The sequence below is a fragment of the Sceloporus occidentalis genome, unplaced genomic scaffold (assembly GCF_023333645.1).
Source record: "Sceloporus occidentalis isolate IW3139 unplaced genomic scaffold, rSceOcc1.0.p SCAF_7, whole genome shotgun sequence".
Lineage (NCBI taxonomy): Eukaryota > Metazoa > Chordata > Lepidosauria > Squamata > Phrynosomatidae > Sceloporus > Sceloporus occidentalis.
The window spans coordinates 16,146,502-16,171,915 of record NW_028316987.1 but is presented as its reverse complement, the minus strand read 5'-3'; the positions used below and the strand labels follow the sequence as shown (position 1 = coordinate 16,171,915).

Below are 25,414 nucleotides of genomic sequence, written 5' to 3'. Positions count from 1 at the left end.
ATAGAACTCTTCTCCAGCACCACATTTCAAATGAGTTTATTCTCTCCCTACAGCTTTCTTTAATGTCCAGCTTTCACAACCATATCTAGAAACTGGAAATACTATGGCATGGGTGTTTCTGACTTTGGTATTTAATTATATATATATATTAGTCTTGTGGATTTTAATATCCTTCATAGCTGCTTTTCCAAGTCCTAGACCACTTCTGATTTCTTGACTACAGTCTCCATTCTGATTAATGACCAAGCCAAGACATAGAAAATCTTTAACTATTGTGATGTTTTCAGTGAACACACAACCTACTTCCTCAGATCCGTGGAATGCAATCTGAAGGTTTTAAGTGTATTTACAGTACATATGGTTGAGAGGTGGAGTGAGGTGCAGGATTTAAATTCAGGATTATGAGCAGCAACAATTAGATTAACACAAGCATCAACCCTTCTTATACACGGATTTTTTATACACGAATTCAAGCATCCATGGTTTGAAAATGTTAAAAAAAAGTATAAATTTCAAATATCCAACCTTGATTTTCCATTTTTTATAAGGGACACCATTTTCTATGTCATTATATTTAATGGGACTTGAGCATCCACAGATTTTGTTATCCACGGGGGATCTTGGAACCAAAACCCAGCGTATAACAAGGGTCCAGTGTACTAGATCTGTTAGTCTTCAAAGTGACGCATGGCACCTTGTTGGTTTGCTACAGGCCAATAGCATGTCTTCCCTGCTGAAAACCTCTGGGCTGTGTCAAATAGATGCCCCAGTCAAATGCAGCTCCAGTGGTGGAGTGATGCAAAGGGCAGCAAGCTATTCTTGGCATTCATGTAAGTTAAGTTAGTCTTTGGAGTTATCCTGCCCCACTCTTGTGATATCAACTAGCCTCTCTTAGATCAGAACTTACTACACCGCCAGAAGCTGAATGCTTGGAATCCTTAAAAAACGTCAAGACACCACCTTCCAAGACTGTCCATGAAGCACTCCAGTTCTTCCTATAAGACCAAGGGGAAAAGGATACTTAATCCACTGAGTAGTGTTAACTGTGTAAGAGCAAAGGGAACTGGGTTTGGGGCAAAGGGATTTGATGTCCTTGGCCTGCTGCCCAGGTTTAGTGATCTGTTTTCTCTCTCCACCCCCAGCCCCTTGCACCATTTCCCAGCTACTGTGTCTCTGTGAGGGAGAGTTCACACATGTGCTTCCTTCACTCGATTATTGCAATATGAAATGATCATGTATCATTCACCTCTCTCTAGGACCTCCACTGATAAAAGCTAGGCACACAGTACTACCTGGGTGGGACTTCTCAAAGCTGAGGAATGAGGTGGATGCACACTCAGGAAGCCAAACTGAGGTCAGTTCCAAAGAAGCAGCTGCAGCAAGAGCAGAAAGGAGGCAGAAGAGCAGAGGAGTAGATAAGAAAAGAGGGATAGCAAGACCAGAGGGAGGTGTGGGAAGAGGACAAGAGCTTCAACTGCACAAAGGAAGTGTTTTTTGCTAAGACAAAAGGTTCCTTTCACACTTGCGAGCCAAATGGGCCTGAATACTGCTGAAATCAGCTGGAAACAGTGGTTTTATACAGCATTTGACAACATTCCCCATAACAGACCTTAGTTCTGGCAGCAAAACAAGTCTGAGAAGACAATTTAAAAAATTAGACTTTCCTTTTAAGTTTTTATTTTTTATTTTATTTATTGCATTGGTTCTTGTATTTCTGTCTGTTCTCAAACTTTCTATCCTTGTGACCACTTTTATATCTACCTGCAGATGTTGCATCCCCACTTTGACCAGGGTGACCAGATGTTATAACTACAAAGGACAAGGCATCACAAAATGTAGGTCATTCAATAAAAATATAGGACATTGCAAAATAAAGGCTAAAAACATTGATGTAAATTAATTTCATATGGTTTATATATAGTTATATTACATATACAGTAGGTCCTTTGTATCTGTGGATATCAAAATCTGTGGACGCTCAACTCCCATTAAATACAGTAGTATAGTAAATCGTTTCCCTTATATACAAGGGTAAAATCAAATGTTGCCTTCTGGAATTTATTTATTTTTAATATTTTCAAACTGTGGATGCTTGAATCCATGGATAAAGAATCTATGAATAAGGAGGGCAGACTGCACTGTATTTTATTATGTACCCAACTATTTTTCTGATGAACTTCTCTTTGTTAAAATGCCTTGTTGGCTTGCAACATACTTCTAAGAACTTGGAGCAAGACAAATGCTTAAAATTCTACTTTACTAGCAACAAATCCTTGACTGAATCTACATTTCAATTATTCCTTTCATTTGCTCATTGTGCTGAAATTAAAAGGAAAAAAAAAACTTTCCACATTTGCATTGTGCCCTCAAGCAGCCCCTAGCCTAACACATTTGCTGTCCTTTACCCTTCAGAGAAACAAACATGCCCTGAGTTCTGGGGGCAAGTCTTGTCTGCTGCTGCTGCTCCTAGGCAAAAAGTACTTTAGAAGGACCCGTCCTATCTCCCTATTTGCAGTGAGGACAGGCTGCCAAGTAGACACATTACTCAAAGGGGAAAGGCGAACATGGTGCTACTCAATGGGCTTCTTAGTTATGTTCAAATTGGAGGACATTTTGGAATTCTTCCTGGACAGAAGGTTGAAATGTAGGGTGTGTCTTGGAAAAGGAGGCCATCTGGTCACCCTGCCTTTGAAGTAGTACAGTATATAAATAAAAATACTTCTTTTAGTGTGCCTATTTTTGTTCACACATTCATGCATATTCATATTTTAACGTTTTAGCGAGGAAGTTCCCATGCTGGATGGATGGACTCTATAAAATAGGTCACGGGTATGAATTTGCAGGAACTGAAAAGCGCAGTGGAGGACAGGGAATCTTGGAGATGTCTTATCTATAGAGTCGCCATGGGTCATATCCACTCAGAGGGTGGATAATAACAACAAAAACAAGGAAATAGCTCTTCTATTTCTTCTCCTTTTCCTTCTCCCTCAGCCAGAGTTCCAAGTACCCTCTTTGCCTTTTTCCCTCCAGGAGAAAAGAAGTGTGGAAACAGAGGAGGACAGGGGAGGTTAGACCTTCAGGCCTCATGCCCCCTTGAGCAAGTTTCATGCCCCACCTAGGGTTTTGCCCCACAGTTTGAGAATCACTGTATTACTCTTTGCTCCCCCCTCATGTGTGTGTGACTGTATGCCTTTGACAGGGCTATTGTGTTGTTCTTTTACTTGTAAAGTGCCATGTACACTGATGGCAGCATATAACCAAACAAATGCACAACCCTGTTGCTCAAATTCCTAGCATTTCTTCCACCTGGAGAACATGGCTGAAGAGTCCCACTTTTGTGGACTGAGAATGGGATGTTATTTTCAAATCTGCCTAAGATCAACAGTACTCTGAAGAAGAAAAAAAAATGAGATAAAGCACCAACCCAGAAAGAAAAGGAGAGGAAATTGCATAATGTGCAAAATACTCTCAATTTGTCCCCACATATTTTTTGAAGAAAATCTTCAAGTGCACTGTAACAGAAACTTCTGGGCTGCATATTCTCTAAATGGTGACATCACCATCACGGACTGCCTGAAGGAAGAGGCCCCTCCCTCCTCAACTGTCATCTCGGCCTCAGAGGGAGCGATCAGGCAGACCCAGCAACATCTTGGACTGCCTGAAGGAAGAGGCCCCTCCCTCTTCAACTGTCATCTCGGCCTCAGAGGGAGCGATCAGGCAGACCCAGCAACATCTTGGACTGCCTGAAGGAAGAGGCCCCTCCCTCTTCAACTGTCATCTCGGCCTCAGAGGGAGCGATCAGGCAGACCCAGCAACATCTTGGACTGCCTGAAGGAAGAGGCCCCTCCCTCTTCAACTGTCATCTCGGCCTCAGAGGGAGCGATCAGGCAGACCCAGCAACATCTTGGACTGCCTGAAGGAAGAGGCCCCTCCCTCCTCAACTGTCATCTCGGCCTCAGAGGGAGCGATCAGGCAGACCAGCAACATCTTGGACTGCCTGAAGGAAGAGGCCCCTCCCTCCTCAAATGTCATCTCGGCCTCAGAGGGAGCCATCAGGCAGACCCAGCAACATCTTGGACTGCCTGAAGGAAGAGGCCCCTCACTCCTCAACTGTCATCTCGGCCTCAGAGGGAGCCATCAGGCAGACCAGCAACATCTTGGACTGCCTGAAGGAAGAGGCCCCTCCCTCCTCAACTGTCATCTCGGCCTCAGAGGGAGCGATCAGGCAGATCCAGCAACATCTTGGACTGCCTGAAGGAAGAGGCCCCTCCCTCAACTGTCATCTCGGCCTCAGAGGGAGCCATCAGGCAGACCCAGCAACATCAGGGACTGCCTGAAGGAAGAGGCCCCTCCCTCTTCAACTGTCATCTCGGCCTCAGAGGGAGCCATCAGGCAGACCCAGCAACATCTTGGACTGCCTGAAGGAAGAGGCTCCTCCCTCCTCAACTGCCATCTCGGCCTCAGAGGGAGCCATCAGGCAGACCCAGCAACATCTTGGACTGCCTGAAGGAAGAGGCCCCTCCCTCCTCAACTGTCATCTCGGCCTCAGAGGGAGCCATCAGGCAGACCAGCAACATCAGGGACTGCCTGAAGGAAGAGGCCCCTCCCTCCTCAACTGTCATCTCGGCCTCAGAGGGAGCCATCAGGCAGACCAGCAACATCAGGGACTGCCTGAAGGACGAGACTTCTCCCTCCTTTAACTGTTTAACTTTTGCATTGTATTACAATTTTCACTGTACACCGCTATGATCATTGCGGAATAGCGGTCTATAAATAAAACGTATTATTATTATTATTATTAAATACTTCTTAACATAAAATACTTCTTAAATATCCCGTATATTGCAACTTGTATCTCTCTGTCCACCAATTCTTCTCTAATTTTAAGTTATTTTATTGTATTTTATTGTCTTTAAACCATGATTATTTAATTGCAGTTTCAGCATTGGGAAGGGGGGTTGGGAAGGGATTAATTTTGAATTTTATTGTAATTCAATGTATTTTTATTGTTGTAACCCACCCAGATTCCTCGTGATTGGGCAGGCTATAAATCAATCAATTATTTATTATTTATATTATTATTACTTAACATATTATTCTTTGGAAATCATAATTTCTTGGGCAAAGGAAAAATACCACTTTATTACTAGCAGTAAGTAAACGCAGTGAGGAAAAGCAGTTCAGTCTTTTAGATGGCATCTGAATTGTGTTGAAAATGAGAATATCACCACAATCCAAGTTTTGCAGGGATAGGAGAATGGCACAAATGGAATGGAATGTTTATGTAGCAACTGGAATTAATGGCAGGAAGAGTAAGTTTAAACAGAAGACAGGAAACACAATGATGATCAATCTTTGAAGAAAGGAGGAAAGCAAAAAAGTTAAGGTGCTTGGAATCCAGGAGATTAGTATCACTAATCACCACTGCCTTCCTTCAAAGAAAGAGTTATGATACCAGCAAGGAATCTCCCAGAGGATCCCTAACTCACCAATTTCTATAATAAATGGCTCTTATACAAGGAGAAAGACAAAAGGCAACCCCCCTTTAAACACAGAGTAACCTAAGGGTTGCCCACAAGTCTGAAATGACTTGAGGGCACACAATAACAAATAAAAGGAGTGAAAGAAAAGAGAGGAGGAATTCTCAGCATGTTGGGAAAACAATTGCTTCTATTGTTTTAGGAAAGCAGTACATCTAAAGCATGCACTAAATCAAAGGCCAACAAAACTGCAGGCCAAAATGTGAAGCCAAAAACCAACCTATGTATCCAAGAGTTAAAAATCACCCAAATGTTAAAGAGATTGAAAAATATAAGAAGATCTCAGAAGGCCCAAGAGAACAAAAGAATCTTAACTGGGTGCAGAAAAGACTGCTGGCAAGAGGCCTATGTCTCTGTAGAGAGATTTCCTTAAAGGAAAATTCCCTTTCTAAAGCTACATCCCCACTGCAGAAATAATCCAGTCTGACACCACTTTAACTGCCATGGTTCAATGCTATCGCATTCTGGTACTGTCAAAACTCCTAAAAGCTTGCATGTGTTTCAGTTTGAACGAGTCATTGCTTCAGTACAAATTGGCCAGATTGGACACAACAGCAAGTTCTGATTTACACTGAAATAGAAAATGCCAAAATCCACATTACTTTACCAAGACTAACCAAATACAGATTGTGTGCAAGTTTTCCAGATTTCTTCATCAGACAAGATGTTACAAAAAGCAGATGGATTTGGGGAGATAGAGAAGATAGGGGAATGATGTCTGCATGGTCAGTCTTAAGGTCATCAAGACTTCTCCATTCAGCTATCTTTTTCTCATTTCTTCTCTCCCTCGTCTAGCTGTTTTTTATACCATTTTATAGCATCTAATCCAAAAGGTTATCTGGGACATATAGCAGTGTGAAACACTAAAAGGCTTATTATAGTATAAAGTTTGCTGCTTCACAGAGTTAGGTTGATACATAATACAATGAGGTCAGGTATTCATGCTTTCTGTTTCTGATCGCTCACTTTCTGTTTCGAGATCACATCAATCACTTTATATATCTCCCCCTTTCTTCCGCAAGACTGAAACTCAAGGTGACAATATCATATCATAACTTTCTATTCCTACCTAATTTGTTTAAAGTTTTTGGCCAAATTTTACCCAACTTTTGCCCACAATAGTTTTGTGAAGCTTCTTTGAAAAGTCCCCATTTGAACTGATTGTTTCAGTCTAGGCTGATCATACTGTGACTCATTCTTTAGGTAGCTACTTACTAAAGTATTTTAGTAGCTCTGCTTAATTTATTTGTTCATAAAAGCCATTTTCCGGTGGATATAGAGCAAAGCTTAGTTGAATGCTGTCACCTTCATTCACACTACCCCAGCCGCCTGACCTCACCCCTGAAGCACTGCTATATTTTTAACTTTCTGTAGGAAAGCCAGATCAAAACCCATGCAAGTCATTTTTATCATTTACAAAACCATCCTCTTTCTTTTTATGTATTTTCATTAAGAATAGTTTAAATTAGATGTAAGAGCCCTAGGCTTCATAGAGAACTATGCAGGAGAGACTGGGAGACAGTCCTAGAACACACAAGCAGCAAGTCTGCTTTACCTCAGACGTTTCCCTTTATCAGCTGTTTTTGTCCGATGCAGCATCCCAGCCTTTTCAAGAGTTTTTAACTGGTGGGAAGAAAAGAAGCAAAAGATTACTTTGAAGCAGTCCTGCTTGTTGTAGGATATCTCACATTCCTAACTGCTGCAAGCACCCCTGTCCCCAGTGGAAACTTCCTACTAAGCAAGGATGGGTAAAATTTTTGATTTTGATAAGAATTAGGAAAATTTGACAATTTCTTCATATTTGAGATGGAAAGAATTTAAGAAGGGAGAGAAGAGTCAGGCACAGCTCCATCATGCTTAGCCTCAGAAGCAGATTAAAGACCCTCCTTCCATTCCAACTGCATATGTATATGAGATTGGAATTTAAAGGTATAATTTTCCTTTTGGTAGTTGTTCATATCATAACTATTGCCATTACATTCAATGTTATACGGAAAATACAATTTACAAGTAACATTAGTACAAAAAACTATGGTGTGGCATGGGAGGAGGTCAATGGAGGGAGTGACATCATGAGTTAATGCACCAGGTGATGCCAACCCTAGTGATGCCACTAACAAACACCTGAATAAATAAACTGCCTTTGTGTGCATTCTTCCAGTTTATTGTTGACTCCCTTTTAATTCTCCCAGATGTGTCTACACTTAGGAGACATACTAAAATGGAGCCTGTCAAGTTAGGGGAGAAAGCTAGCATGGTGTAGTGATTTGGCATTGGATTACAGCTTTGGAGACCAGGGTATGAATCCTTGCTCAGCCCTGGAAATCCACTGCTTTATCACACTAGGGGGCAAACAGGATTTAAATGAGAGTTAAACGAGAGTTAAACAGGAAATGTCATGTGATAAACATCAGGCATTTCCTGTTTAGCTCTTGTTTAAATCCTGTTTGCCCTCTAGTGTGATAAAGCAGCCAGTGGGTGACAATGAGCAAGTCACACTCTCTCAGCCTTAGAAGGCAAAGGCAAACCTCCTGTGAACATATTGTTTCAAGAAAACCCCATGATATGTTTGCCTTACAGTCACTGTAAATCAGAAATGACTTGAAGTCATACCACCACCACCACCACCTCAAGTTAGGATGCTTATCCTGTGAAGCATTATATACACTGATGGGGCAATGGTGGTTCTGGTGCTGGTAATTATCATTATAATCTTTATTATCACCATCCTCCCCATCCCCATTCCAGTCTACTAGGTGTTACTGACTGCCATTTTGAACCTTTGGGAATTTGGACTGTATGCAAGAATCTGGGTGTCAGAGAGATGTCATTGGATAATGGATAATGTAACATGTTCCAAGTAGTGTCACTTTTTTAATGGGGCTAATGTGTGTTTATCTATGATAACTGCATTCTGATGTTTTGTCAGTCTGTTTGGAATTGTTCCCAGAGCACCTATCACCAATGGATACACAGTTTTTTCTTTTCCTTTTCCAGAGGTGCTGAACTTCAATTTCAATCTCAATATTTCTCAATATCTCAATATTGCCTTAACTCAGTATTTCATAATGTTTCCCCTTTGGTGATGGTGATAGTTTTAGTAGTATTGTAGTAGTAGTAGTAATTATTGTTGTTGTATTGGTCATCAGTTAGGTCAAGCCCAAGCTCTTTAGATGTGATGCCCAGTCTTCCAGTTACCAGTCAAAAGAAAAAGAAAAAAGGGAAATGGAAGAACTGTGAGCTGTTTGTTGGATGCCTGATAAATGGCAGGAACTAGTCTTGTGTTCACTTCTGTACACCATCTCTTCATCTTCCATCTCCCCTGTAGCTTTACATGTATCAGGGACCAGAATGTTTATTTGTTTTCCTATTTTGGTGGGGACATGGAAGTTCTGGTTCAGATTCTCCCACATCAGTCCAAGATAACTCAAGTAGTCACTTACCTGCTCTTCCTTTGCACCGGAAAAAGCTCCAGGGCTGGATGACCAGTTCCCAAAAGGACTGTTGTCCAGGCTAGACCCACTGCTGGTACTGTGATGATGTCCAGACACATTCACCTGGATAACAGTATTTGATCAGCACAGAACAAACTTGGAGGGCACCAGGGCTGCTAATTGGTCCCATATGTACTAATGTGAATTTCTATCTATTCATTTAACACAATAATCTCCCATCTTTCCTTCAGTGAACTCAAGGTGACATACATATCTCACTTCCTCCACACTGTATTCCTACTAAAATCCTGGAAGGTAGAACACATCGAAAAAGAGACTGGCCCAAGATTACTCAATGAGTTTCATGGTTGAGTGGGAACTAGAATATGGATCTCTGTTTTTAAGTGCTTACTTCCACTCCAAGTTCAATGTGTACTATTGGTAAAAATAGTACTATTGGTAAAAAAAATTTTTTTTTTACCAATAGAACACATTGGTACTAGGGACCCTATTTATTAAACAAAAAGCAATCACACAATTGCACACAGCTGTTTCACAGACTAGCACTGTTTTTCAGTGCTTACTTCCACTCCATGTTCAATGTGTATTGTTGGTAAGATTTCACTAGGGACCCTATTTATTAAACAAAAAGCAACCATACAATTGCATCTTATGGGAATATTGTTTGGACCTAACCCCCATTGGTGTTACAGCATTATAACCTATACCCCACAGAAGTGGTGATGTAGGTAACTTGTTTACTTTATCCTAAGAGGACATTCTTCCATCAGATGGATAGGCCCATGTGACTTTTAAACAGCCCCCAAATACAGTGATTGAGGCGGGTTACAGACCGCCATTTAGTACGTATTCTATACGTACTAGGGTTAGGAAGGGGCGGTGCTTCTGCACCCCCTAACCCTAGTATGTATAGAATACGTACAAGATGGCGGCGACCTGTTCATACGGGCGCCGCCATCTTTACGTATCGGACGCTATGCATCCGAACGTGTTGCGGCGCTAATGATGTCACGAATGCGCCCCTGGCGCCTTGCGACGTCATTAGGGCGCCGCAAGAAGAAGCTCCATTTTGGAGCTTCTTTTTTGCTCCGTAACGGAGCCGCGCGGTTTGGCTGCGACGGCTCCCTTACGGAGCAAACGGCGGCGGCGGCGGCAGACTGCCTCAAAGCGGCGGTCTATAACCCGCCTAAGACACAATTTTAAAGCATATTAAGCTACACTTTCCCTCAAGGCTTAAACCCAAAACCAAGAAGAAGAATCTTCACTTTGAGTTTCTGTGCCACACACAACTCTAAAGTATAGAAGCCTTCTAAAATCAAAAGAAGTGTCAAATATCCTATTGTTGTCTTTTAGGTACATGATCACTAGCTAGTGTTCAGTGACTATCTACTGAGGTTTCCTGAAAGGTCATTAGTGGTCCAAAGATGCAGGGGTTTCCTCACCAAAATTGATGACTACTACTAGCCAAAACATACCTGTAAGTAAGAGTGGGACTCAAACCAGTGTTTCCACTGGTTTTTAAAGCAGAGAGGAAAGCATTTGGGGAGCTGTCTGGAACACCACTAACAAGGGAAGAAAAATCATTGAATGCTGCTGGCATTCATCGGAGAACGAGGTTATGCTTTACAGCAGCCTCCCAAAGTTTGGCACTCTTCAGATTTATTGGTCTATAATTTCCATTGTTTTGGGGATGGGATTTGTAGTGTACTATATATAGAGACTGTGATGTTACAGTCTGTTCAAGTAAAAATGTATTTCATTTATCAGAGGTAGTAAGGTAAGGATCTGGCAGAAGGGGATGAGAGAATGGAATATTGGAATGAGTAGTGATACGTGGAGTGTCTTGAGGGGATTTGAATAAGGCTGGAATATGACGGTGTGGAGAAAAGAAGAGAAGAGTATGCCAAGTTTAGTTAGAATGAGTAGTCTGTAAGGTTTAGTTAGTGAGCAGACTTTAGGAGCTGGAGTGGTTAGGAGAGTTAGAGAAAGTCTGAGTTAGCTAGGAGATGATAGTGAGATAGAGGAAATGTGTTTTAATGTACTATTACTCTGTTACATTATGTTCAATTTCAGTTAATAAAGTGTTATTTTTGTATCATGCTTTTAGCCTCCAGAAATGCTATGCATTAGAAAGCTTGGGGAGAAGGTAGATGAATAATATCTGACATGTAACTACAAGAGTATCTAGTTGGCAATAGGACAGGACAAAGTCCTTACTTACACTGGTGCCAGGTATAACCAGAACTTCACAGAGACCACCAGATTGGAGGTACAGCTGTTTCACAGATTAGCACTGTTTTTAAGTGCTTACTTCCACTCCATGTTCAATGCGTACTGTCGGTAAAAAGATTTCACTAGGGATCCTATTTATTAAACAAAAAGCAATCACACAATTGCAGCTTGTGGAATATTGTTTGGACCTAACACCCGTTTGTGATTTCATGCACCTCACAATCTCTCATCCAAAGAAAAATTAAACTTTGGGAAGCAGGGAGAAAAAGAAAAATGTCATTTGGAAACTTTGGACAGAATAACTGGAATGGCTTAAGTAGATGTGGCTTTGAGATAATTTAATGTTGCTTACATATGTCAGCATGGTGTAGTGGTTTGAAGGTTGGACAGCAGTAGAAGAGACAGCAGTCCTAAAATTCTTTCCAATGCCCAGATATTTATGCAGATTTCCATGTTTTGGGGTTAAGATGGACTAAATAAGTCTTTAGGAGCCAGCTTAATTATTGGTTTGAGTTTTGTACTACAACTCAGGAGACCAAGGTCTAATTACCTGCTCGGCCATGAAAACCCACTCAGTGATCTTAGGCAGGTCACACTCTCTCAGCCACAGAGGGAGGCAAAGACACACACACACCCTGAACAAATCCTGCCAATAAAATCCCATTGAAGGCACACAACAAGAAAAAATATGCCACCAGAATGTTTCACCCTGCCTCATGGGAGAACTGGTATAATTACGGTCGCTCCCTATGCACTGCTCCATAACCTTTCTCATTTTTCCTTACCATGTCTGTCCCATAATGGTTGCCATCGAACACCGGCCCCTCCTGGTTGCCATAGGAGGCCCACTCTTGGAATGCTGGGGGAACACTGGGATAATCCAACTGCTTGTAAGAGCCAACCGGGGAGTAATCTTCTTCTGGGTAGTGTTCAAGTTCATCAGGAGAAAGGTTGGGGTAGTCAGTTTCTGGAGTTGGGGGCTGATGGTTTCAAACAGAGATCAGTTACAAAGACATACATATACACACACACACTTCTCTTAAAAAATGAGGGAGGGTTAATTTCCTTAGAACAGAGATGGGGAACCTGAGGTCCATCAGTTGTTTTTGGACTCCCATTCCCATGCACTGTAATCAATGGTGAGGCATGAAGGAGTACTACATTGTCAACATCTGGAGGAACTCCTTCCTCCTGCAAAAATATAGAACAAAAAAAGCTACCTGGAAAGGTTACAGATTAATACTCCAAGAGACATTGCCTAGTGAAACTTCCAGACTTATAATATGGACGCCTACTGTTCTTATTCTAAGACTCAGAATTTGGATTATGATGGTGTCCATCAGACCCCAAATCAAATCATAAAATTCAAATCACAGGCACATGGCAAGGCCCTGTTCTCTAAAACAGGAATTACCAGTCTATGGACTTTACATACCTTTCTCTCAAAACAAATTGGCAATCTACCGGCAGGTCTGCCAGATTCTGTCAAGAGATGGGTGACGGGGGGACCTTGCCCAGAAATTTAATCCACCAGAAAAGGAAAGTTGTAAACAAGATATCAACCCACACTTTAAAGTGAAATGTTTCTCCTGGGTTTTTATATGCAGTAGGTAAACATAAGCAATATGTATTTTTTTTTAAAAAAACATATAATGCAGAAGCAGATGTTCTTTATGGTTGTGATACCAACTTAATCATGGTGCATACGCACCTATAAGGGGCAAGAAGTTTGTTTCTGTAGAGAAAAAACATATTTCTGGTCACCTGAATCATAAGAACTACATCTGCCCCCACAATGAAGGCCTTTTCCCTCTAATCCCAAAGATCTAGAGATCTAGAGTCAGAGGTGGGGATCATGTGGCTTTCCAATTGTTATTGGATTATATCTCCCAGCATCCATTGGCTTTTCTGGCTAGGGCTGCTGTGAATTGCAGTCCAACATCAACTAACTGGCTCCAGGACTCTCACCCCTGGCCTAGTGTCTCCTGACTGTTATTTAGTGGTGGTGAGAAGCCAGTCTTGTTCTTTTTAGTATCTCCCAGCATATTTGTCTGTGCTGCAGCAAAAACTTTTTTAAGTTCGGAATGTGTTGCTAAATGGTATTTCCAAAGCAAGGCATTAAAAGAGAAATCATGCAATAGAGTCAAACCACTTCCTCCCCAAGAATATGGTGCCTTCTTCACAATATGGGCATGAAGGAAAAATTGTTACTGATCTTGAATATGGCAAATCGGATCTCATTGGCCCAAAACTTTCCTCTTAGGCTGCAACGTTACATCATCCAACCTTTTGGGTCCTTTTGCACTATATAGTTACAGTGGGCCATTGGCATCTACTGGGGTTTGGTTCCAGGACCCCTTGTGGATACCAAAATCTGTGGATGCTCAAGTCCCATTACATACAATAGCTTAGTAAATTGGTGTCCCTTATAAAAATGGCAACATCTAGGTTTGCTTTTGGGATTTACAGTGCTTTAAAATGAACTATAATAATAATAATATTAATAATAATAATTTATTGGGGGGAGTATTTTCAAGTTGTGGGTAGTGGAATCTATTAATACATAATCTGTGGATAACAAGAGCCAACTGTACAGTGCCAAGGTTCTACTTTAGCTGACATGGCAACATTTCTATGGCAATTTGGGATTTACAGTTTAGGAAGAGGTATTAAGAATTCTCAGCCAAAGTGAATTAAGTGCTTCACCAAACTCCAAATCCCAGGAGTCCATAGAATGGAGCCCCATCAATGAAAATGGGATCATAGCCCTGGTGACTCAGTGGTTAAGTGCTGATACTGCAGCCAGAATGTTGTGAGTTTGATCCCTGGGTTTAAGGTTGACTCAGCCTTCCATCCTTTTGTAGGTTGGTAAAATGAGTACCCAGCTTGTTGGGGGCAATTGGCTTACATGTTGTAAACTGCTTAGAGAGTGCCTAGTTCACTATGAAGCGGAACAGAAATGTAAATGCTATTGCTGTTGCTAGTGTGAAAGGGTCCCCTATCTCATCCTCAGTCCCCCCGACTGGACAAGCCCTCCATGGACCATCTACTCCCCCAAGATTTAGCCCCTCACTCCAGTACTCAGTAAACCGCTGCCCTTCCTTTACCCTCCGATCTGCAGGGCTGTAGGGGGGAAACGCAGGCTGCATCTCTGGATAGTCAGGTGTTTCGTTCACTCGGGGTGCATCCCACGATGACTCGCCTGTCGCTGTGTTATAGAAGAACACTTGTCCGCTGGCTTCATCTACATATTGGCCCCACTCTGCAGGTGTGGCAGGGCTGGGAGCAAGCAAAGGTGAGAGAGCTTGGGTGGGACTTGTACTGTTCACAGAGGCCTCAAAAGGAGATTCCCACGTCGTTTGGCCAGTCGCTGGGTTGTAATAGAACAAGCAACCACTTTCTGTGTCTGTGTGGGTCTCCCAGTTGGTCAGGGGACTGGTGATGTGTGGGTTGGGTGTGGATTCAGCATGGCTGGGTGTAGCAGCACTCCGTTCCAAGCTAAGCTCCTGTAGATTCACATACACGGGATCTGTGTCTGCTTCTTCATATGGCTATGGAACCAATAAAGAAAAGAGGTCATTTAGGTACATCATAACCATACAGGAAGAGGAAACCTTTGGCTTTCCAGCTGTTTGGGACAACTCCCACCTGTCTCAGCCAGCAGCAGATGATGATAGTGGAGTGTGGGTATGTAGTGCAAAGTATTTGGAATATGCTTCCCAATTTTCCCCACCTTTAGAAACTAAATTATTAGGTTGCTGCAAGGTGTGCTCCAGATTGAAAGATTTTTTTGCGAAGGATTTTTTGGCCCTACAGACATTTTGGACTACAGCTGCCACAATCCCTGGATCATGGGCCATGGTGGCCGGGACATCTGGGAATTAAATCCAAAATATTTGGAGGACAAAGTTTCCCCAAGACCTATAATACAGAGATGTAGAAAAATCTCTGAGGTTTGGTCAGTAGTACTTCACCACCTCCATCTTTTCCAAGACCCTAAACCTCTCTTCTCTCATTGTTAGCCTCTCTCCAGGCCACTGGAGGACAAAAAAGGTTTTAAATTTTTTTTAGGACCTTGAAGACTACAAAATCTATCTTACGGAGTCATATACGGGTGGAGGGCACACTTCCCCTACCGTGCTTTAATAGCACAATCCCCCAAAATCAACAAGTCCAAAACATTTTGCTGTATGAAGTAAAGATGTCACAACAGACGGTACTTCGATTGACAGAAACCACTTAGCTTTCGCAGCAATGTGCGGCAGGTCACATGAAGCCCATTCATACTACATAATTACAGTGCTATGATTCAACTTTAACTCTCATGGATGCATCCCAAAGAATCCTGGGGGAATTGTAGTTTGATGGGGTACTAGACTAGAACTCTCTAGCTGAGAATTCTAAATACTGCTCCCTAAATAGTAAATCAGAGCCACTGTGGCCTAGTGGTTTGAGCGTTGCACTATGACTCTGGAGACCAGGGTTTGGATTCCAGCTCGGCCATGGAAACCCATTGGTCTAGTTACATTCTTTCAGCCTCAGGGGAAGGCAATGGGGCAAACCTCTGCTGGAAAAAAAAAATGCCAAGAAAACCCTTTGAAAGTTTCGCCTTGGGGTTGCCATAAGTTGGGAATGACCTCAAGGCACACAACAACAATAAACACTATAAATCCCAGCATTACATAGGATAGAATCATGGCACTATAATTGACTAGTACAAATGTGCCCTTGGTATATACATAATTTTGCTCCTCTGAGCCTCTTGGGATTCTCCACATGTGATGTCCACCTCCCTTTGCTTAATGGGAGGCCTGTTCTGCTCAGAGGAAAGATTGATCAGGCTAGGACTCTTTTTTTTAAAAATGTGGCTTCAGTCCTTTAAAGTACTGCTTTAAAAGGTGACATATCCATCACACATTTTCACCAGAACCTGTAAGCTGTTTGTTCCCTACTGTGGATCAATGCAGCTCTGTTGCGTCTCTCCTGTTTAAAGGGCAGTGCTAGTACTCTTGAGTGTTGGACTATGACTCTGGAGTTGTTCTTGTTTGCCTTCAAGTCATTTATGAGTTAGGGTGACCCTGATGGTAACCTATCATCATGTTTTCTTGGTAAGTCTCTTAGACTAGGGTTCAGATCTCCACTCAGTCATGGAAACCGACCTTGGGCAAGTCACACATTCTCAGCCTCAGAAAACCCCATAGGAACACCATGGGGTTGCCATAACTTGGAAGACTTGGAGGCATATGACAACAAATGTTTTAAAGATTTTATTTTATTTCCCTGGCTTTATTATGAAGTGGGGAAAAATAAAGTTTTTTTTTAAAATAATAAAGATAAAGCTTATCACAAAGGCCTAAAGGCAGTGATCCCTGAAACAGATTATTCCATCACCCCACCACTTTCAAGCACTCCCATTTTAACAGATAAGGAACGATGACCTAGCCATTCAAGCAAGAAAAGGGGTACGTAATGTGTAAACCTATTTCTCAGAAAGAGAAAGTACTAGGCTCCAACACACTGCCAAAGTTATCCATGTGCAGGTGAGAAGCAGCTGGCTCCAGCAACCCAGAGACAAAAAATAAGGCAGAGCCTTTCAGTACATCTTCAGAGGCTCTGCTCTGACATATTCCCAGGATAAAGCTTCTTACTGTACTTATAAAAACTGGTTCTGACAGGCAGGTTCTAGTTCAGATTGTGCTTATGCTATCTTGGGGGTTCTCTTTACTGCTGTTGCCTGTATTCCAAAGATCAGACACTAGAAATTAGGTTCTGGGACTTACCCCCCAATCTCATCAATACTGTATATACTCACGTATAAGTCTAGAAATGTTAGTCTAAAAATTGACCTGTGGATAAGTCGACCCAGTTTTTTGAGGTCAATGTGAGTACTGCACTTTAACTCTTAAAAAAAGAACTATCGCCTGGTAAAATACAAGAACATAATCTGTCATGGAAGCACTGACTCCCATCAATTCTCTCATCCAGCCTTTAGTATGAGCACCAACAGTTATGCCTGCTGGAATTTTTCAAGTTCTTTGGCACTGTTTTCCTTTGCTTCATCCTTTAGATCCTTTGTTACATTTCCATAAATTTTACCCTGGACTTATCCTCAGGTCATATCAAAATCCATAATTTTGGCCCCCAAACTTGCTCTCGACTTATATATGAGATCGACTTATAGTCGAATATATATGGTATTTTAATCAGGGATGGAGATGATCTGGCCCTTCAGAGATTGTTGCACCACAACTCCCATCAGTCCTAGTCAGCATAGTTCAACAATATCCTGATGACTGCACATTCCCCATCCCTGCTTTACAATGATAATAAGTGTGCCCAGAAAGCAAGCTTGCAGTTCCCCTCTGGTTTCTCCCATGACATCAATGCTCTTTTTTTTTTTTTTGCCCATGCCATGGACAGCTTCATTTGCTGGTTTCTGCAGATCCAGCTGCTGTTAAGAGACATAGGAGCAGCTCAGGCCAGTTTTTCCAGTTGGTTGTCATCAATCAACTCTACACATATAAAACCACAGTGACGAAAGAAAGCTTGGGTAAATACAGTATCACGTAAAAACAAAGTAGAAGAGACAACAGTCTTAAGTTTCTTTTCAGTGCTCAGATATTTACGTAGGTTTCCGTGTTTTTGGAATAAGATGAACTAAATAAGCCTTTAGGAGACAGCTTGGTTAGTGGTTTGAATGTTGGACTATGACTCTGGAGACCAGGGTTCAATTCCCTGCTTCGCCATGAAACCCACTGGATGACTTTGGGCAAGTCACGGTCTCTTAGCCTCAAGGGGAAGGCAATGACAAACCTCCTCTGAATAAATCTTGTCAAGAAAATCCCATGATAGGTTGGCCTTAGGGTCGCCATAAGTCAGCAATTACTTGAATGTACACAACAACAACAAATAAGCCTTTGGGGGGGGTTTGAATCCCAGTTCCATCATGTAAACTCACTTGGTGACCTTGGACAAGTCACACTCTCTCAGCTTCAGAGAATGACAATGGCAAACCCCCTCTGAAGAAATCTGCCAGCATAAATCTGCCCCATGACAGGGTTGCCTTAGGATTGCCATAAGTCAGAAATGACTTGAAGCCATACAACAACAGCAAGAAGCTTGGGATAGCCTACCAGTTTTACTAGTTTATACCCCTCCTAAAAATAATATTTGTATTTCTTAAAGCCTAATCAGAGTTACCCAGAAGAAAAATTCTCCCCCCAACACAGGGAGAGTGGAATAGTGCATGAGAGACCATGCTCAGTCTGCCTGCAAGAGTGAAAAAGGAGCTTTCTGGATTGAATGAAACAAGAACAGAGAGAAGAAAAGCTGCAAATTGTAGTGTTTGTTAGCTAAACTACAAATGCAGTTCTGGGGACGTCATAGTTAGAGCACTGGACTGAGTGGGTTCAAATTGAGGCCCAGTGACCAAGACTGATCCAGACTGGGCCAGACTGAGCATTTGTTGGACCAGACACTATCTCCCAACCTTACCTACTTTTTCACTTGGAAATCAATTTGCAGCAACAGAAGTAAGCTGAGGACAAATGGGGAAAGTGGGAGAAGGTAAAAAAAATTAGATATTTTAAAAGCTGCTGACAAAGCAGGATGTCAGAGGATAAAACAGGACTGTCCCTGCCAAATCGGGGCAGTTTAAGGGTGTATTAGTGTGAGAATAAAAAGGGCAGAAGGACCATATAGATCTGAGCTGCTTGACTGAAAGGGACATAGGAGACAGGGAAAGAAATGAAATAAATACAAAAATAGGGACATATTTGCCTTCCTAATATATTTGAAAAGAAAACAAATATTACAAGCAAGCCTTGATGTTTTCCATTCTGTCTCATATCCAAAGGAAATGGCTTTTAAGTTTTTCTCTCATATTTCTCACAGTTCAGAAGAAGCACAAACATCTGACTGGGTACATGCAAAATCCTATGTGCATGCATTTTCAGAATACTTTCTCTTCTTTGTCCTGTGGCTAGCAATATAAAACCACAAACTATCTAGAAATAAGCTTTACTGAAATCCAGTCAATAAAAATTGGGACCATGGCAGAAGACAGAAAGCATGCTGGTCAGATTTAAAGTCCCAAGTCTTAGTCTGTGTGACCACCCTATTAATTACTATTCCAGGACTAATTATTGTTAAGCAGTATTTACACAGAGTCATGTTGATAGATGGCTAGCTGGGTATATATTAACATAAAAATCCTGCCCATAAACATATACATTAATGACAAGCAAGACCTGGAAGCTAAGAAGGGTCAACTCTAGTTATTACTGTACTTGGATAGCAGACTGCCAACAAACACCAGGAGCTGTAGGCTACATTTCAGAGGAAGGTACTGGCAAAACAACCTCTGATTATTCCTTGCCTAAGCAAACCATATGAAATTTATGGGGCCGCCATTCAGTCAACAAGTGACTTGACATACACACAAGACTCATTAGGGTAGAGAAGTCTTCAGAACAGAAAAGCCTAGTAGTGAATGGGGTGGGGCAAAGTTAACAAAATTCAATATGCCAGTTTAAAAACATAGTCTGAGGACACTAGAAAAGTACGGATCAGAAAGAGGATCTATAAGAGGGCTAAAAGGTCAGAGTGTGGCCAAAGTTTAGGAGCTAAAGCACAGATTTTCCAACAGCAGTATTTGCACAGTCAGCAGGTAGACATCCTTGAGTCTGCCGGGTGTGTTTGCACATAGAATAAGATGCAAAGATGTTACAACACAGATATGCATACAGACGGAGTGGCGCAGAATGACTCCAAATGGGGAAGTGTCAGCTTTATTCTTGGACACATGCAATTACTAGGAGTTAAAGACACAAATAGATTCCAGGTTGTGCAACTCAGTTTCGAGAAGAGGAAAGAGCACCAAGAAAGGGGTTGTTCTCACTAGGTGAAACCCCGCGTTCTGAATCGAATCCAAGGAGTGGCGTTCCTATTAGGATCCGATTTAAACCTAGAACGGTTCTAGAGCAACCCGCAATCGTCTCCACTACAAATCAAATTGTAGAGCGGAATAAAATTTTGATTCGAGTTTTCCTCATTTAACGCGTGTTAAAAAAACACTAGAGTCTGACCTACGTTTTTCCATTGATTCGATTTAGGAACCGGAGCATTTAAATAGGAACGACAGCCTTTGAAATTGCGTTAGATGAATGGGAGGAGCGGAGTGCGATGGGGCTGTCCTTGGGGGAGTTGCCCTTTCTGTCCCCATCCGTCTGGCTGTCGCCATTTTTGCTTCCCTCACCCCTTTGTCCGCTGTGGTCTTTCAATAAGAGATAAGGATTATTTTTATTTTTTATTTTAATGGTTTACAGGCGCTTAATCTCTTCAGCGCTTTAAGCGCCTGAAGTCTCGGCTGCTCAAGCGCCTGCATCTGCCAAAGGAGTACAAGGCTTCCCCCGGTGGATTGCAACCTCCCCTCTGTGTGGGGAGAGCCCATTTCTAACGGAGGAGAGGCAGGAAGGGAAGGCTCCTCTCAAAGAGGCATTCCCTGCCCGCTTGGGCACTGATCTCGCCCAGACAGGGAAGGGAAGGCTCCTCGCGAGGAGGCATCTGATCTCGCCCAGGCAGGGAAGGGAAGCCTCCTCGCGAGGAGGCATCTGATCTCGCCCAGGCAGGGAAGGGAAGCCTCCTCGCGAGGAGGCATCTGATCTCGCCCAGGCAGGGAAGGGAAGGCTCCTCGCGAGGAGGCATCTGATCTCGCCCAGGCAGGGAAGGGAAGCCTCCTCGCGAGGAGGCATCTGATCTCGCCCAGACAGGGAAGGGAAGGCTCCTCGCGAGGAGGCATCTGATCTCACCCAGGCAGGGAAGGGCTCTGATCAATGGGGGGGGGGAATAGAGCCTTTCTCCCTCCATTTCTCAAATGGAATCTGCCTTCTCCTCCAACCCTGGAAAGAGAATCTTTGGGAAGAGTGCTCCCTCCCTGCTTTTCCAGCAGCCTCCTTCATTGATCTCTGTGCTCTCTGAAGGGATTCTCCCTGGCTGTCTTGGGAGACAGGATGCTGCCCTCCAAAACCTATCCCATAGTTCCTCTGGAAAGAGCTTCGCTTTGCCAGAAGCCTCTCCCATTGATCTCTGTGCTCTCTGAAGGGATTCTCCCTGGCTGTCAATGAAATGGAAACGATGCCAAAAGATAAATCGCTTCCAAATATTCCGGATTAACGTTACGTCATTCTGACGTACTATTGATTGACAGCTCCAAATAAGGTATGGAGGAGAAGAATCGCTTTATTTAAACACCGATTTCATGCCAAGTAGGAACGCTTGCAGGTAAAAACTTCGATTTAAACAACCAGATGGGAACGATGAAAAAAGCGATTCGGATAGCGGGATAAGAACAGTGTTATTTTGAATCGATTTTATTAAAAACGTATTTTAAATCGTTTCAAATCTTAAGTGGGAACAACCCGTTAGAGACCCTTTCAGAGTCAGAGCAGGGTGGTGGGCTCCATGGCTTTCCGAGTCTGTGATTATTTGCAGCTTAAAAGGAGTTAAATGAGAGTTGGTGAAACAGAGAATTTAAGCCAAAGAGACTCCTTGCTGATGCGATCCACATTTCTTTAGTCAAAAGGCTATTGGGTTGATATTACAGGAATTCTCTTTCCCCAACTTCTGTAAGGTTCTTTCTCCATCAGTTGTAGATAGCACAGGTGGAGAAGGAAATAATACCAAAAGGCCAAAGAGAAAGCAGGGAGCAGTGTAGCTCAGAAGCAGTCTGGAGGCTCAGATTAGGAGTAGTGGGGAAGAGAAGGGTATTTGGCCCAAGGGCAAAGCTGTAATTGAGTCAAATCTCTTCTTGCCCATGAGTTTGATAGATAGCTTTTAGGCAAGCTACTGTTCTCAGCTCTGCCCCCTAAATCTGCTCTTAATGTTGACAGAAGGAGTGCAAATCTCTTTTTGCAATATTTCAGAAACCTGGAAATGATGAATACAAAGAACTGTAAACAGTCATAAGCACATAGATGTAGCACTGCTGGATCAGGCTAAGGATCTATCCAGGTCAGCAATCTGTCACTAGTTGAACAAAACAAAGTAAGGAGACAGTAAATGTATAACATACAATATGGACTGATGGTTTAAATAATGTTTATCAGTGAAATGGGGAAAAAACTGTTTTTACCAACATAAATCTAAAATAGTTTTCTACAAGTGGAACAGATATACATTAAAAAAACCACTAATGCAAAGCACTTACCCATTACCCGATATAAATATTGTTGTTGCGTGCCTTCAAGTCATCTCCAACTTATGGTGATCCTAAGGTGACCCCTATGATGAGGTTTTCTTGGCAAGATTGTTCAGAGAATCTTTGCCTTTGCCTTCCCCTGAGGCTGAGAGTATGTGACTTGCCCAAGGTCATGCAGTGACCCATGGCTGAGCAGGGATTTGAGCCATAATCTCCACAGTCATAGTCCAATGCTCAAACCACTACACCACACTGGCTCTTGATAGAAATATGATTTACCTCATATACCAGTAGCAACAAAGGAGACAGTATAACTATCTGAAACAGCTTTACATGAGATGTTCTGTTCCAAGGCAAATGTGTTTCAACATAATTTGTCTTCCTCAGTGACTTATGAATAATAATAAATCACCTGTTCATTAGTGGCAGAATAAAATGGTTTTCACCTTCTCAAGTCATCCCTCTTCCTTCAGTAGTCAGATTTCCTCCCAATATCATAGAATCGTAGAGTTGGAAGAGACCATCCAGTCCAACCCCTGCCATGCAGGAACTCTCAATCAAAACATCCCTGGCAGATGACCATCCAGCCTCTGTTTAAAGACCTCCAGGGAAGGGGACTCCACTACACTCCAAGGGAGTGTGTTCCACTGTCGAACAGCCCTTACTGTCTTATACTGGCTGGTATATAAATTCTGTTTTTCTCCTGCTTAAGAACAAGACAGTGGCTAAAACCTCTATACATTCACAAAGCATAGTACAAAAAGTATGGTTTGTCCTAAATCAAATTACCTTCAGACAAATGCCTTGAAAGCCATTTCAGACCATGGTTTGAAATAATGGTTTGAAATCAAGTGCAAGTCATAGTTCATCCAATTTGGACATCACAGTAAACTATATTCAGAGACAACTAGGAAAAGCTTTATATATTAATGGGAGGAAGGTGTAAAACCCTGACCAGAGTTTGGAGAATGGGAATGCCACAGCCTGGAACAAGCCTGCATTGATATCTGAATGTTTGGTCCAGTAGAAAGCATAGCTATTTTTTTTTTGGGGGGGGGGGCATACCCTCTGAAACATATATTGCAATAAAACTCTGATTCTTTCTAGACCCAAGTAAAACGTTTTCCCAAAATTTCCCACCCTCTTTCCCAGAAGTGAAATTGGGGCTCTCAAATAATTTCCAGGGAGTGTGAAGTTGAAGGCTTGCATGGCTGGCATCCATAGTTTTTTGTGGGTTATTTTGGCTATGTGGCTGTGTTCTGGAAGAGTTTATTCCTGAGATTTTGCCAGCATCTGTGGCTGAAGCTGCTAGCCACTGATGCTGGTGAAACATCAGGAATAAACTCTTCCAGAACACGGCCACATATCCAAAATAACCCACAAAAAACCATTTCTAGGGAGCATAGCATCCTAGCCACAATTTTACATCTCTCACAGTACTCTTCATCTAGTATCATTCTGGGACATTTATGGGGTAGAAGAAATGATGACCAGAACAAACAAAGTGGAGAAAACATTTGTGAACATATACAAAGAGTAAAAAACTTATTCAGAAATTATGTCAGAAAAAAACCCTCTTCTGATACATTTCAGCTCAGCTCTACAACTTCCACCTTCGTGTCTCCAACTAAATTTAGGCCTTTGTTGTTTACTTCCCTTTCCTGTCCCAGCTAGGCAAAGACAGGGAGGAGGAAGAGACATAATAAGCCAAAAATAGAGGGGAAAAGCCGTAAATCTCATAAGAATGCCTCAGATCCTCAAAGGAATTTTCTACATCTAAATGCAGCAGAAATGGGAGAATTTCAACAGCAGACACTTTCCAAGACACAGTGATACAGTGATGGGGCGAGGGACAACATATATAGCAAAACTCCTTTCTATCCAACATATACAGTATAGCTCTTTCAAGTTTAAGGCTTAGCAGCCAATCTGGGGTGGCATGTGCAGGATCTCTCCCATTATAAACATTTTGGAAGCACCCCTGTTTCAACCTATAGTAGCCACTATTTAGAAATACGCTATCTCATAAAAGCAATTCGGGACATGGGTGGGGAACGAATACTGTAACTGCATTTGTTGCAACAGCTTACACATTTTTCTTGTATACAGAGTTGTTGGAAAGTTGAATTTCTGCACACATAAAAGAGAAAATAACAAACATTTTTGCAATGCACACAATTCGCACATGGAATTGGCTATCACAGGATAACATAAGTGCCGTTTAAATAGGTTTTAAAAGGAATCAGACAAATTCATGGAGGATAACTCTTAATAGCTCTCCGGGCCAGGCCTACCATTAGGCAGGATGAGGCAACTTCCTTAGGCATCAGATTTTGAATGTCATGAAAGAGAGGCAAATTGTTTCATGCATTATTGTTGCCTTTTTACTCCTAGGAGCAATGGGAGACACCTGTAGCATTTTCTACTTCATGTGTTAGTTAGCTTGGTTGGGTAGAAGTACTGTGCAACATGACCTATGTTAGTGGCATTATACGCTGCTGCATTTCATTCCTGGAATGGCTGCATACCCTCCAACAGTCCTGATTTGGCAGGGACAGTCCCAGTTAATGCTCTGCCATCCCACTTTTTCAGCTGCTTTTAAAATGTCAAGCTTCTCTCTCCTCCTCCCACTTTCTCCTTGTGTCTTCAGCTTACTTCAATGGCTGCAAACTGAGTTAAAAATGCTGAAGTAGTTTGTGCTCAGTTAACTCAGAAGGGGGAGAAGGAGAGACAAAATGTTGTCCTTCCCAGTAGGTTCAGGCAAAATCAAACTGCTCTAGCCTCTCCTCTTCATCAATAACAACTTTTAGCTATCTTGATCACACTGAGATGTTCACAGAATGATATGGTTGTAAGAGATCTCAAGGGCCATCCAGTCCAACCCCCTGTCATGCAGGAATACACAATGTTGTATGGCTACATATCTCCCAGTTGGCTACTGGTCTAAATGGCTACATGGAACCTCCCAGTTCAAAGACAATATTCCATCA

The 25,414-nt window shown here is 42.2% G+C and overlaps 1 protein-coding gene across 3 annotated transcripts in view; it reads right to left on the bottom strand.

The window, feature by feature from the left end:
• The window catches only part of ARHGAP27 (Rho GTPase activating protein 27), a 76,550-nt gene that overhangs the window by 14,588 nt on the left and 36,548 nt on the right, over positions 1–25,414 (bottom strand). For all 3 annotated transcript variants that reach the window (XM_089532084.1, XM_089532086.1, XM_089532085.1), the window contains 5 exons: positions 14,335–14,778; positions 12,013–12,207; positions 8,984–9,097; positions 7,096–7,163; positions 908–995 (listed from right to left, as the gene is read on the bottom strand). In XM_089532084.1, the coding sequence (XP_089388210.1) occupies positions 908–995; positions 7,096–7,163; positions 8,984–9,097; positions 12,013–12,207; positions 14,335–14,778 (909 nt within the window). The remainder of the gene's footprint in view (positions 1–907; positions 996–7,095; positions 7,164–8,983; positions 9,098–12,012; positions 12,208–14,334; positions 14,779–25,414) is intronic.